This window comes from Prionailurus viverrinus, chromosome A3, assembly GCF_022837055.1.
Source record: "Prionailurus viverrinus isolate Anna chromosome A3, UM_Priviv_1.0, whole genome shotgun sequence".
NCBI classification, from domain to species: domain Eukaryota; kingdom Metazoa; phylum Chordata; class Mammalia; order Carnivora; family Felidae; genus Prionailurus; species Prionailurus viverrinus.
Genome location: NC_062563.1, coordinates 34,670,545 through 34,683,930, shown reverse-complemented (window position 1 = coordinate 34,683,930; position 13,386 = coordinate 34,670,545). Strand labels below are relative to the sequence as shown.

Below are 13,386 nucleotides of genomic sequence, written 5' to 3'. Positions count from 1 at the left end.
ATCAACAGAAAGTAGAGGTTGATGAAATTTGGTGAGATTGGCTAAAGTCATTGTCAAAGAACTGTGAATTCATACCTGTGAGGTAGGTGTTGTGTGAGGAATTGATGAAATAGTGAGAAAGGGGCTGAGACATATCTTCATTCAAATCCAGTTTCTCAGGCGAAACGACTCCATTTTCTTCTCCACTCAGATAGCGCATAAAGCCATCCACTGATATCTGTCCTGGAGGAAATGAAGAGTTAAGAAGAATGTGAATGTGTTCTTTTTATGGGTTGCTGGTATCATGGTGCTTTAACTTTTTTTTTTTCCAGAAAACTCTGGTAGCATCCAAGGTAGAAGACAGTAGGCACAATTGCATTTTAGCATGGATAACAGTCATCAAGTATTATGTCATTGCACTACAATTATCTCCCAATGCCACAGATAATAGAGAAAAAGGTACTTACATGAGTCTCACTGACTTTCAGAGGATTTAAATACCTAAACACCAATCTTTTGTTCTTAAATTAAAAATGGTTATCAACTTTATGAATGGACATCAAAATGTTATGAGTGCTTCTCTCTGGGTAATAGAATTAGGATTGAATTTCCAAATTTCCTATTATGAGTATATGTTACTTTTATAATCAAAAAAGTTATTCAAGAATGGGTTTATTATTTAAAATGAGGTGGAAGTGTTTTCAAATTGTGATTTTTTTTCTCTGAAACATAAAATATAGATGACCACAAATGAGTCTTTCCTAGGAATAAAAACTCAAATGCTCATAAACAAGGAGGTCTTTAAATTTCTTATTTAGAATGGCTTTACTTCAAATGGAAGAAATATGACTCCCACTTTAGTTTACTCGGATCTTATTTAGAATTTTGCTTTTGTTGTAACCTTTCTGAGATGACTGATGCTAAATATTGAGATAATTCTTTATCTTTATTACAGTAATCTTTATGGAATTCCCAGAGAGGTCATCTTCACTATTTTGATCATTACCACAGTTTATTTCTTCAGCCTTAACAATAAGAGCCTCAAAAACCCCAGCACATTTGTGAGTAGTAGGGACACTGCTTGTAAACATTGGAGGGTAGCATTTCTTTCTTCTTGCTGAAAGAGTTTTGTATTAACATAAAAGTGGCATATGCTCACTGAAAAAAAAATTAGAAAAAGAGATGAGCAGAAATAAAAAGTAAAACTTTTCTGAATGAGTCTAACTCTTTCTTCAGAACTAGGTGCTGTTAAAATCCTGGTGTGTATGCCCTCCAGGAAAACAAAAAAACGTGTGTGTGTGTATGTGTGTGTGTAATTCTTTTATGAAGGTGCAATCATTTAGTAATTAGACTGACCTTAATTAGATTTAGTGACCTTTGTCTTAGCTGAACAATATGTTAGAAACATTGTCATGTAATTTATAATATTTATATGTTATGTATATAAGGTATGTAACCATAGCACGGCTAAGTAATCTTTCATTGTCATTGGATGTTAAAGTTGTTTCTAATTTTTCACTAGTATAAATAACTTTGTGCTGAATACTCTGATAGTTAAATCTGTGCACAAACTCTTAATTATTTCTTTAGGATGAATTCCCAGGAATAGAACTGTTGGTTTAGAGGCTATACCCATGTTTAAGCCTTTTTTTAGTACACATAACCCAGTGTGCTTTCTTTTCAAGTTCTAGCAATTTACTCTTTCACCAATGGTTTTTCCTTCTCTTTACCCCTATCCAAACCCATAAGTACAAGCATGATCTCTAATAATTATAATATTTATTGATTTGAACAATACTCTTGAATGATAAAATGTTGTGTGCCATCCACAAGTGACAAAGCTAGTTTTGACTACTGACCACAATGTAAATCTTTTTACATCCAATAGGTTTCTCAAAGTAACTGATGAGTACTTTTCTCAATTCTGGAAAAATTATAGTGAAACTGCCTTTAATATTTTCTAGGAATAAATACATTTTAAAAGTAAATTCAGTTATTGGCTGTTGGTGAGTGAAGCTGAGTTTTATGAAAAGAAAAATCTCCTAAACAAACTGAAATAGGAATAATTTTTTGCACTATGAACTTAATAAAAACCAGCTCTAATATATACTTTGATATGTTAAATAATGACAAAAGGAAAAAGTGTTAAGAAGGTCTTATGCATTAGAAATGACATAGAGGTCAACATACTTGTATGTTTGTGTGAATTTTAATAGATGCCATAGTTTGTACCATCAAATAAGCATCAACTAACAAAGAAATTGTTCCAATCATACTACCATTTATGAAAATATTTTGGTTACTGCTCTTGAAGCTTCGTTTTAAAATTCATTTATGATGAAATGCATATATCCTTTCAGACTGGTTTCATTTTGGAAACAAACCAAAATCAATGCCACTTAGAGTCAAAGCTATTCCAATAGATAGTTTAAAAAAATATTTTGGAGTCTAGAACTCATTTAGAAATAAATATTTAAAAAAAAATTAATTTCTTCATAGTCTTCCTTTTTTTTTTCCCTGTGACAAGTCCATCTTGGCAGCTTCTCAAACTAATGCCCATTTCTCCCTCCCTCCTTCTCTCCTTTCCTTCTTCCTTCTCTCATTACCTTCCACTTTGTTACCGTTTTGTTTAACAAAGATTTATTGAACATCTGCCACGTGATGAGTACACAGAAAACTGAAGCACAGCCTCTGCTTTCATAGAGCTCATGATCTAATAGAAAATAAGATCATTCACACTTTGAAAAGCAGGCATGAGCTCTTCCAAAGCAGGGTGTGCCTTGATATCTTTGTCGTCCCTGGCATCTACCCCAATCCTTTGTGCACAGTAGGTGTTAAATCAGTCTTTTTATTTTGCTTATTAGTGATTCAAAATAGGAAATAAATTCATTTGAAACTGGAAGATCATGAAGGATAGAATAATTTTGATTCTTTTATCTGATTAGGTCAAATCATATGAAATTGCTAATTTTGGCAATTTTAACCTATGCAAATGACAATTTCATATAGCTCAGTCTCTAACTACAGCTATTTCTCAGAGGACACGAGTAAAGGCAAGTGTCTTTAGGGGCCCAGGAAGGAAAGTAATGTGACCAATGGAATAATGTGTGCACCAGGGAGCCGTGGAGTGTGGAAAACTCACAAGTGTACGCTCCTTCTGAAGGTATACAAATGACAGCAATATAATGTTGTGTGGCTAATTAAACCACTTTTATGGTGTTGGTGACTCTAAGGCTGTCAGTTTGTGTCTGTTACCTTGCAGGAATAAATATCCTTTGGCCCGATCAGCAACTTTAAGGAGAAATTAAAACAAAACACACCAATATGGCGAGGATGACTAATTTTAACTTTAGCATCAATGCCCATTTATTGTGTCTAGTGCCTTCTGGGCATATGTTGAGAAAAATTCTGAGCCATGCTTCTCATTAATTTTGATGTCTTTCATAGGTGCAAGACAGAGAATCTTATATGTATAAGTATATATTTGTTATTCCCAAAGGAGGATATTATAATTAAGGCCAAGTTATACTTTACAATATGCCAAAGAACATGTGTCCAAGTTTCATTTAATTCATTAATGAGAAAGCCAAGAAGATGGCAAAACTTGAATCTCAAAGAAGGCTGTGAGACACCAATGTATGCACACATGTGTGTGTTAGCACATCACCCAAACAAAACCCCCAACAAACCTATAAAACCCCCAAACAAAACCTATAAAAATATTGCTAAACTGAATATAAAGCTGGTTAATATTCTATAGGTCAAGCAAACATAACCTTTGGGTTATCTTCTCTACCTTTACAATTTTACAGGAGTTGAAGATTTTAACATAATTTTTTAGCTTAGATTTAAATCAGTAATAGTAAAAAAAAAAAAAACAAAAAAAAAAACCAACAACCTAGAGTTGGGTGAGTCAGTATTTGTGAAGATTATTTACAATTAATTATATTAAGTAATTTAAAAGTTCCCAGGGAAGGAATTTACCTAACCGTGAATAAGAACAATCAAAGAGTTTGGAAGACAGTTCAGAATATTATTACAGACTGCAGGTGAACAGACACCTGGGAGCAGCTTTTCAACCCCAAAGCTCTGCGTTGCTAATAAAGAGCAAATGTGGAAGACTTTTGATGCACCAAATGACTAGGCAGACATGTGTCAAAGTCAAGAAAAGTCAATGAAATGGTAAGGATAAGGAGTAGTAGGTTTATAAGTTGTAAAGTGTCAGCTAAGGGATCAGCAATTCACTGGGAAAAATGCAGATGTTTTTGGCATAATGAATTAGCTTAAAAAATACTTCTGACTAGTAAAAGCTTTGGGACAGAAAACAGACTTTTAAAGGATTTTTCTTTTTGCATATAACCTATAGCTGGATAATTGTTGTTTCTATTGACCTAAATGTATCAGTCCTTTCTCCATCAACCTTGCACTATTTTTGCAAAACTGCTTACATTTTTTTCCTGGTATACTGAGGAGCATAGAAAAAATAAAAAACCTTGAGAATTAAGCTAGGAAACACTGTTTTTCTAAACAAATTAGTAACAGAATAAGAAATCTAGCTTCCAGGAGCACCTGGGTGGCTCAGTCGGTTGAGCGTCCAACTTCAGCTCAGGTCATGATCTCACAGCTTGTGAGTTCAAGCCCCGTGTCAGGCTCTGTGCTGACAGCTCGGAGCCTGGAGCCTGCTTCAGATTCTGTGCCTTCCTCTCTCTCTGCCCCAACCCACTCGCATTCTGTCTCTGTCTCTCTCAAAAATAAATGAAAACATTAAAAAAATTAACACAAAAAAAATCTAGCTTCCATTTCTGCCAGCAGTAACTGATAAGGGGCAAATTCCTCAACCACAGGATGGGTAAACTATACAAGCTCTTAAGTCTCTTCTTCCCTTAAATTCTGAGTTCCAGTGATTCAATATATTAGGGATGATTACTAGCTAAATGAAAAACAAACTGTCCCATATTAGGATGACATTAGGAAACATCAAACTACAGCTAAAAGCAATGCTACAACTTTCTGGAATAAAACCAAGAAGATAAGTCCAGAAGGATAAGGCCAGCTTACAAAGCCTACAAATAAAGCCCTTTACATATTTTCTTGTTAGAAGACTGGTATGTTTCCAATTGGATATGCCACTCATATAAGTGTATGTAGCCTTTGAACCATTCAGAACCAAAGTAGGAAAAATTGAAGTCCCTTAAGGAACAGGAAAAACACTGCTCTATGAAGCTATGTTGTTCAGAAGTTCAGGTGTTCAATGAAAAGGGAAACCAGTGATGCAAAAGTGAAAAGATTGGACTTCATTGGGGAGAAACGATCTTGAAAGTAATAAAAGAGGCAAGTGGCATGACAAAATGATGGTCCCAGTGGCCATTTAGAGGTCTTACAATTCTTCAGCAATATCTTTGCTGCAAAGAAACAGTCATGTGGTGTTGCACAAACGCCATGGCCATCAACTGTTGCTCTGCCTCCTTCCGCCTCCTTTGAAGCATTTCATGAACTATCTCTATGATAATTTCCTCTGTTCTCTCTTTCTGGAACATTATTTGGTCAAAGTTTGCATTTTAATACAACCTCTCTCAAATTATTAATTTTATTTCTTTGTTCTACTTTCTGTGAGATTTCCTCAGCTTTATTTCCAATACTCTTTTAATGTTTTGTTTCTCCTGCCCTTCTTTTCAATCTAAGGGCCCTTCTAAGGGCCAGTTTGTGTTCTCTGGTATTTCTTAAAAAATAGCATTGTGTTCTTTTTTCCGTAGTGCAATATGTTCTGTTATCTTTCTAAGGATATAAATAGCACATGTGTAATTAAAGTTTTCTTCTCACTGTTTTCTCCAAAGCTACATTTTCCTTATTTCTACTTGAAAAAAAATTTTTTCATTTGTCTAGAAATTTTTAATTTTCTGTTCATATTTCAAAACGGTAGACTACAAAGTTTGACTGGATTTTTGAATGCATCTGGATAACTGAGTATAAACTTGAAAATAAAATATCATTGCAGAGACATCAGTCTTTGTCTCTTTGGAGTGACTGCTAATGTCAATACTTTTAGGACTTTCATCCTGGGCTGATCAGAGTCCTGAGAGAAGATCTATTTAATCACTTGCCAGGAGAGTACAGGCCTGGATATCAGCCTTCCAGAGCAAATGTGGAAAGAAGGCTGGAGAACTCAGCACTCAGTGCATTTATGATCACTTTATCTCCTTGCTTTCAAAATTGTAGCTCTGCCTTCACCTGGGACTGTGTCATCCTCAGACTCTCTGTTACCTCATCTCCAGAGAGTAAATCTTTAGTCTTTATCCAGGGAGGAGTTCCGACTATCCCTTAAACAGTAGTCAACCTTATTTTAGGCTGTACTCCAAAACCTACTTCCAGAGGAACATGACACTATCAATTTTTAAGACTTTTAAGGTTTCATAGAATAATGCAGATTAGTCCCCAGCTTTTTACATGGCAGATGTATGATAGGTTTCCCCAGTCTGTAATAGCAATAAGCATATAACTAGCTGCTGACATTATGTAATTATTGTCTCTTAGCCTATTGTCTCCACCCTTGCCAGATTACGCCTTTAAAAAAAAAAAAAAAAACTCCTTTAATTTTAGTGTAGTTTCAAGATAATTTAATTTAGTTGAATATATTCAGACCATCATATTTATCCTGATATTTCATGAGTTTTCTTTTATTTTTTTTAAAGTTTATTTATTTTAAGAGACAGAGAGAGACAGAGAGAGCATGCACATGAGCAGGGGACAGGTAGAGAGAGAGGGAAAGAGAGAATCCCAAGCAGATTCCACGTTGTCAGCACAGGGCCCGACCCAGGGCTCCATCTCACAAACCATTAGATCATGACCTGAGCTGAGATCAAGAGCTGGACGTTTAACCAACTGAGTCACCCAGGTGCCCACCCATGATTTTTCTACTACACCAGACTGTTAAATTTATAAAGTCAGATTTCACATGCTTTGCCCTTTGATCCTAGCATTTTTAGGGAAATCGAATCAGATGGGAGGAGCTGAAGGTCTTCTGTCATTGACCTATTTTGCCGGGTCAGAGACTTATCATAGGCCTCCCTGGTTTTCTCTTACATCTTTCTAGTGAAGAGTAAGCAGTGACCAATATCTCACCAGAGAGGGTGCTAGATGGGTAATTTGTCAGTTGGCTGTTCCTTGCTATATCTTTTCCCAGGTAGAGTGTTATCAGAGTCACAGAAGCAGTCTCAGCACTCAGGTACTTATCAGGCAGAAAGGTGCTTGGTCCCCTTTGCTTCTCTTGCCAACCTCACAAGGCTGCTTGTATGGAACAGGTATGTTAATGTGTGTAAGGAGGTGCCAGTGTCTACATGCTTCTAAGGCAGTCATTACGGAGACAAGCCAGCCTTTGATTTTATGGGTGCCAGTGAATTGTCCAACTCCCCTTATGGTGGTCATGGGATGTGTTCCTCATAACTTAATTCAATCAGAAGAAAATACATCCAGATTTAATTTGATGTCATGTAATTCTTTTTCCCAAGTCTCTCATGTAAAATTATAATTTGAGTTCAAAGCACTGCCTGAGAAATTTTCTGATTAAATCTAAAAAAAATTTAAGGAGACTTCTAGAACTAAATTCTAGGGCACCTGAGATAAATTACATATTCAATTCAGGTGTAGTTGGGAGTATTCAGATGAGATATTTCCTCTCTTCCTTTCCAAGTCCTCTCACTCTTCTCCAATACAGTAGGAACAAAGCATTCTAATTTTGCCTCAGGGAAGGGAGGGGTGGCAGAGGAAAGGATGTTTTTTCTTCTTGGTTCTGAGGGCACTCCTCTACTAAGACTTCCTTATCCCAAGTCTAGGGGAAGTTCCAGACAAGTGTGTCCTGAAGAGAAAAGGTTGTGGCTCCTTTCCCAGGAGGTGTTCCTTAAAGTTCCAAGCCCTGGTGTTCCCCAGTGGCGAGAAACAGCAGAAAAGTTTTATTTTTACCCTGTCCCTCTGCCTAGCCCCTGGCAGAAACACTAATTAGATGGCACTAAATGTCTAAAGCCATCAAAATAGACCACAAAGAGGGGATTATGATAATTCAGAATAGGGCAGATCAATTCTTAAACAATAGAAGACTTGATTCTTCATTACATTGCATTGACAAGTCACCTGCCCTGTTCAATACAGGGCCTCTTAGCCTCTTTGTTCAGCCCTGGTAGAATTTCTTTTTAAATTCACAAGAAGTATATCTGAAATAAATCCATAAACCCTCATATTCTACCTATAAGCTTATGAAAGTGACTATCGATAAGGTCAGTTACCACAAGCTGATGTTCCCCTGTGCCCTGAAACTGCTGAGGTTGGTGGTGAGTCCTCAGCACCACACTTTCTCATGATACTTTACAGGAGCTGCATGACCAGAGGAGAAAAGTACAGCAAGGCATGCTCAGAAGCTAATCTCTAGAATTCATGGCACATTACCAAGGTGCCTTGAAAGTCCCGCCGTCAGGCTCTTTTCTACTCAGTATGTGTTTTTTACCAGGATGGTGACCTTGGAAATGACCCAGTCATGGCATCAAAGCACTGGCATGGAACTGCTCCTGAGGTAGTCCTAAAAGCAGATGTAAGCTGGAGCAGCAAAGCGCTAAAGAAAAATATTATGCCGTGGAGGCTCAGGGAAAGAAAATGTAACTGGCTGTATTTACAAACACAGTATTTTTTTTTTTAAATAATGGATTCTGACTTGAAAGGAAATGTATTGTAAAAGTGCAAGCAGGATAGGAAAGGAAGACAGAGAAGCTCTTTGAAGAGCTTCTTGAGATTTATCTATTTCCAGTATGTCATTTAACGAACTTTTCTGTCCTGTTTAGTATGTGCAAATATTAACTCATTTCATCCTCATGGTAACTCCATGGAGTGGGTAATACATTTATGCCCCTTATGTGGATGAGAAAACCAAGGCAAGTAGCTTGCCCAAAGTAACACAGCTTACAAGTGGATAAAATGGGATTGGAACCCAGGTAATCAGTCTTTGTGTTCCATGCTCTTAACTACTATGCTATCCTGCTGTTGAATACCATACATAATCCGGGAGAAGGTAAATAGTAACAATGATAATCGCCATCATCATCATCATCATCATTGAAGGAAGTGTTACCCTTACTTGAGCACTGACCATGTGCCAGGCACTAAAATCCTATGAGAAAAATCCTATCCCATTTTTAGTTGAACAAACTGAAGCTTAGAGAAGTTAAGTAGCTTGTCTGAGGTCACAGGGGTACAAAGCGTGAGTGGGGCAATGGAAAGGGACAGATGGTGGTGTGTGCGACTGATGATGTTTGCCCACATAACTTTCCCAGCACTGGGCTGGATAAGGGACACAGATGATGAAAAGGAGAGAGTCTTGCATCCATGGCAGTTGGCTTTAATCTGGGCACTCTGGATTAGTCCTAAAAATAGCCCTGAATGTGACCAAGGAGCAATTTTTCCCCCTGATTTACTTATCTCTCTAAAATGTGTTACTTTAATCTGTGAAAGAAGCTGGGCTCAGGCAGCACAAGTGACCCATCTGGCAGAGGCGTGAGGATTAGCTATTTGATTCGGATTTGTCTATCAAGGACTAAAATTCTTTTCCAGACTTAATTTACATTCTAATCTCTGCATGTGATTTAAAGGCATCCTCTAACATTTTTATTCTCCAACCCATGAGTCTGACTTTTAGCAGGAAAAATAAAATACAACGAGAAACCTGTTATGCCAACATGAGGACCAGAGAAATGCTAAACAGAAGATGTGACATTGTTTTGTGGGTTTTGCAAAAAAAACAAAAAACAAAAACCCAAAAAACAACCAAACAGCAAAAGACAGGTTAGTTAGCTTAAAAAAAAAAAAAAAATAGCCAAACACATGCAGGTAAAATCTTTTAAAGCTCACAAGAACAGAGATTTCTATGAATGCAGCCTTGGAAGACAGATGGCCTATAAATCCACACAAAGTCATCACACAGTTGAGACGGGCAAACTGGACCATGTGTCTGCCAGCTAGCATGGCCACCAGCCTCATTCTGTGGAGCCAAATGCCAATTAGGCAGGCTCTGGCACTCAAATGTTCAGATGTCCATGGGATTAGGTGGTTGAGAATCCATTCATCATCATTCAATCCCCACTTGTAACGTAATGATATCAGAGAATGTTGGAATGCTACTGGCCCAATGGCTTAACACCTCCTAAGTCCAAGCACAGCACAGAAAAGCTATTTCCTTGGCTCATGTTTATTCCTGGTGCTGTGACCCTTGTGTGAGTTCTGCTAGACCAGCTCAGGGAAAGTAAGTGCAGATGGCTTTCATAGTCCATGGCTCACCAAAATCTATTTGTCTGCTTTCAGAAATAATCTATTAAATGTCCCCTTTTCAAGCACCCTTGCTTGGGCACAAACTTTCCGATTACAAATGCCAACTAACTGTGCTTTTGTAAGAGTATAATGAACTTTGCTGGTTTCTTGATTTTATCTGTTTATTTTCCAATCCTGGAGTCAGTGTTACAGATTCTTATTCATCTTGATTGCATATCTGTTCTATTACTTTAATCACATTATTGTGTGATAGTGTCATTAAATGGCTACCTGCTCCTCTCAAAGCCTTTGCCGATTAACCTCTCAGCCAGCTGTCAGGGATTCTGTGTCCCTGCCATCTCCCCTGCACTCAGTTCAACTTGTTGATATGGTTTGTGTGAAAGTTCTTAATGATGACACCTAACTTTGATTTAACACTTTCCCCTTACCAACATGTTCTCACATCTGCGAGTTTATTTACTCCTCACTGTTCTGTTTGGTAGGTAGGATGAAGTTTTATTATTTGACACGATAGATAAACAAGCTCTAACCCAGTGAGATTTAATAGTCCTTTTAAATGGACGTAGCTAGGTAAGGAAAGAATCCATATTAGAATCTTGATCTCTTTTTTTGTTTTGTTTTGTGTGGTGTTTTTTCTTGTTGATGTTGTTGTTCTTTGTTTTTTGTTTTCTATTTTTTTTTTTTGCAGAACTGTATTGTATTTATTCATTAAAAAATCCATGTATAAGTGTACCCACACAGCTCAAACCCATGTTTTTCAAGGGTCAACTGTATATATATCTTCCTTATCCTAGAACTTGATCTTTCAAACACAGGCTTGGAGTCTTTACACTAGATTTATGTAAATGGTTAAAGGTTAGAGGTTCTCAGAGGGTTGTGAACAAACAGTTTGTTGCCTTTTATTAGGGTACTGTCATCTTGCTCTATCAGAAAAGACCCTTTACAGTGGCTCCTGACCAGAAGGTAAAGGAGGCAAAAATGTTCTAGATTCTTAACTAGAATGTCATGTTCCTTGGTCAGGTGCAACACTGGCTTTCTAAGTGCAAAGATCACAACCTTCCCTTCATTTATGTCTCTTCCAGTGTCTAGTGTAAAGGCAGGCCTAGAATATGTGCTCACTAATGCTTTCTGAGCTACTTAGATGTTATCTCTTAGTGCCTTGTATGTCTCAGCATTCCTGAAATACAGCTTGAATGTCACTTTCCTCTTCAAAAGCCTTCCCTTCTTAGAGCAATTCCCAACGCTCCCAAGAACCTCAATAAAGAAAACTTCCCCTTCCCTCCAAGCTTCCCTGGCACACAAAGGACACTCAATAGATACTGGGTGAATGAATGGAGGTGTATTACATTCTATCTTGTATTATAGTTATTTGTATATATCATTTCCCCTTCAAATTATAGTCTTCTTGGGGCGCCTGGGTGGCGCAGTTGGTTAAGCGTCCGACTTCAGCCAGGTCACGATCTTGCGGTCCGTGAGTTCGAGCCCCGCGTCAGGCTCTGGGCTGATGGCTCAGAGCCTGGAGCCTGTTTCCGATTCTGTGTCTCCCTCTCTCTCTGCCCCTCCCCCATTTATGCTCTGCCTCTCTCTGTCCCAAAAATAAATAAACGTTGAAAAAAAATTTAAAAAAAATTATAGTCTCCTTAAGAGCAAAGACTTTATCTTGACTTTGTTCCACTTCTTTGGAGTTCTTAAGCCACATGGATAATACGTGTTTGTCAGATTAAAGTGTCCATACAATTACACCAAATAGGTGTTAGAATAAAGAAAATAGTTCAGTGAGCATCAGGTACCTTGGTGGATTTCTCCTTTGACATGCTGGAGATTCCTGTTATAGTTGCAGAGTTGGATGGAGAATTCTTTCTATACTATTGTGATCATGGTGAATATGGTTTTGTCTGTAATGACATTGTAGCAGCCTGTGTTGGTGCCCCAGGAAATATGGTTGGGCTGGACTTCCATGTGCAACTCTTTGTCTGGTGGTTTTATGTGTTGCAGGCTGGCAGTGCCTGAGGATTAATATTTTCTAACAGCATCTGCAGTGACTATGCTTGGGAAACTCAGGTGTGTGTTCTACATTGGCTTCTAGAATTCACCTCCGGACTGAGTCCCAGTTACACACATGGATAACTTGCTTGGTTTCACAACCTTACTATCTGCCTTCCCTTCCTTGTTCTCACTTTCTTTTGTATCACCTCTCAAACTCTTTGTACTTGAATTCTCCCAGAGTTGGCTCCTGGGGGAACCCAAACAAAGACAAATAGCAACATTAATAAGAAACATCTTTGGCTTATTTTCTACATGTAAGGTAGAGTGTTAGGTGAGAAGGTTGATTTTGTCAAACATCCTCAGTTAAGCCTTCATCTTAAAATAATCTTATCTCTACTCTGTTTTGCTTTCACTCTGGACTCCTAGAGACCACAGTGGTTCAGAGTTAAGACAGAATTTCTAGAATGTCTATAACGAATTAATGAAGTTATAGATCATTCTCTGCTTCCTGACATTATTTCACCTATTGCCATGGCACATTTTTTAGCTGGTAAGTGTTAGGGTAAACAGTCCACATCTCATATCATCTGGGTTCCTTGTAGACAGTTTGTTTTCCATGGAGTTGATTCTCTCTGCATTTGAACTGTTTCTTTCCCACTTATTTCGTACAAAACCAACTATTAACAATACTAGACTACGGGTAACACAGATGTTGGGGGCCAAATGCCTATGACTTAGTGGCCTTTCTCCAGCAGTGTTACCTACTAAGGCATTCTTTTTAACTGAGCCATAGTCCCACCTGACTTCTGCTGAGAAGGGGGAGGTATCATAGTTAGCAACTGTTAATGCTACTTTCAGGAAAGTAGCCATTATCTGCTTTGTCCCTTCAGCTCTCATGTGAAACTACAAAGCACCTTGGGAAGAGATAGCTGGCTGAGGGAAAGAGGTTTTAAGAAAACTCAGCATTCTAGAGTGGATTAGGCTACCCAACTCATTTCCCCACACCTTGGAACTGGCATTTGACTTAGTCTTTTACAATTTATTTTTTTCCTGACTGGTTGTTTTCTGAATAAAGGCTACTTCAGCTACGAATGGACATGGCTGTGACTTTCTGGC

The 13,386-nt window shown here is 37.8% G+C and overlaps 1 protein-coding gene across 6 annotated transcripts in view; it reads right to left on the bottom strand.

Moving 5' to 3' along the window:
• The window catches only part of PLCB1 (phospholipase C beta 1), a 708,066-nt gene that overhangs the window by 185,719 nt on the left and 508,961 nt on the right, over positions 1–13,386 (bottom strand). For all 6 annotated transcript variants that reach the window (XM_047853458.1, XM_047853461.1, XM_047853460.1 and 3 more), the window contains exon 10: positions 76–222. In XM_047853458.1, coding sequence (XP_047709414.1) covers positions 76–222 — 147 coding nt within the window. The remainder of the gene's footprint in view (positions 1–75; positions 223–13,386) is intronic.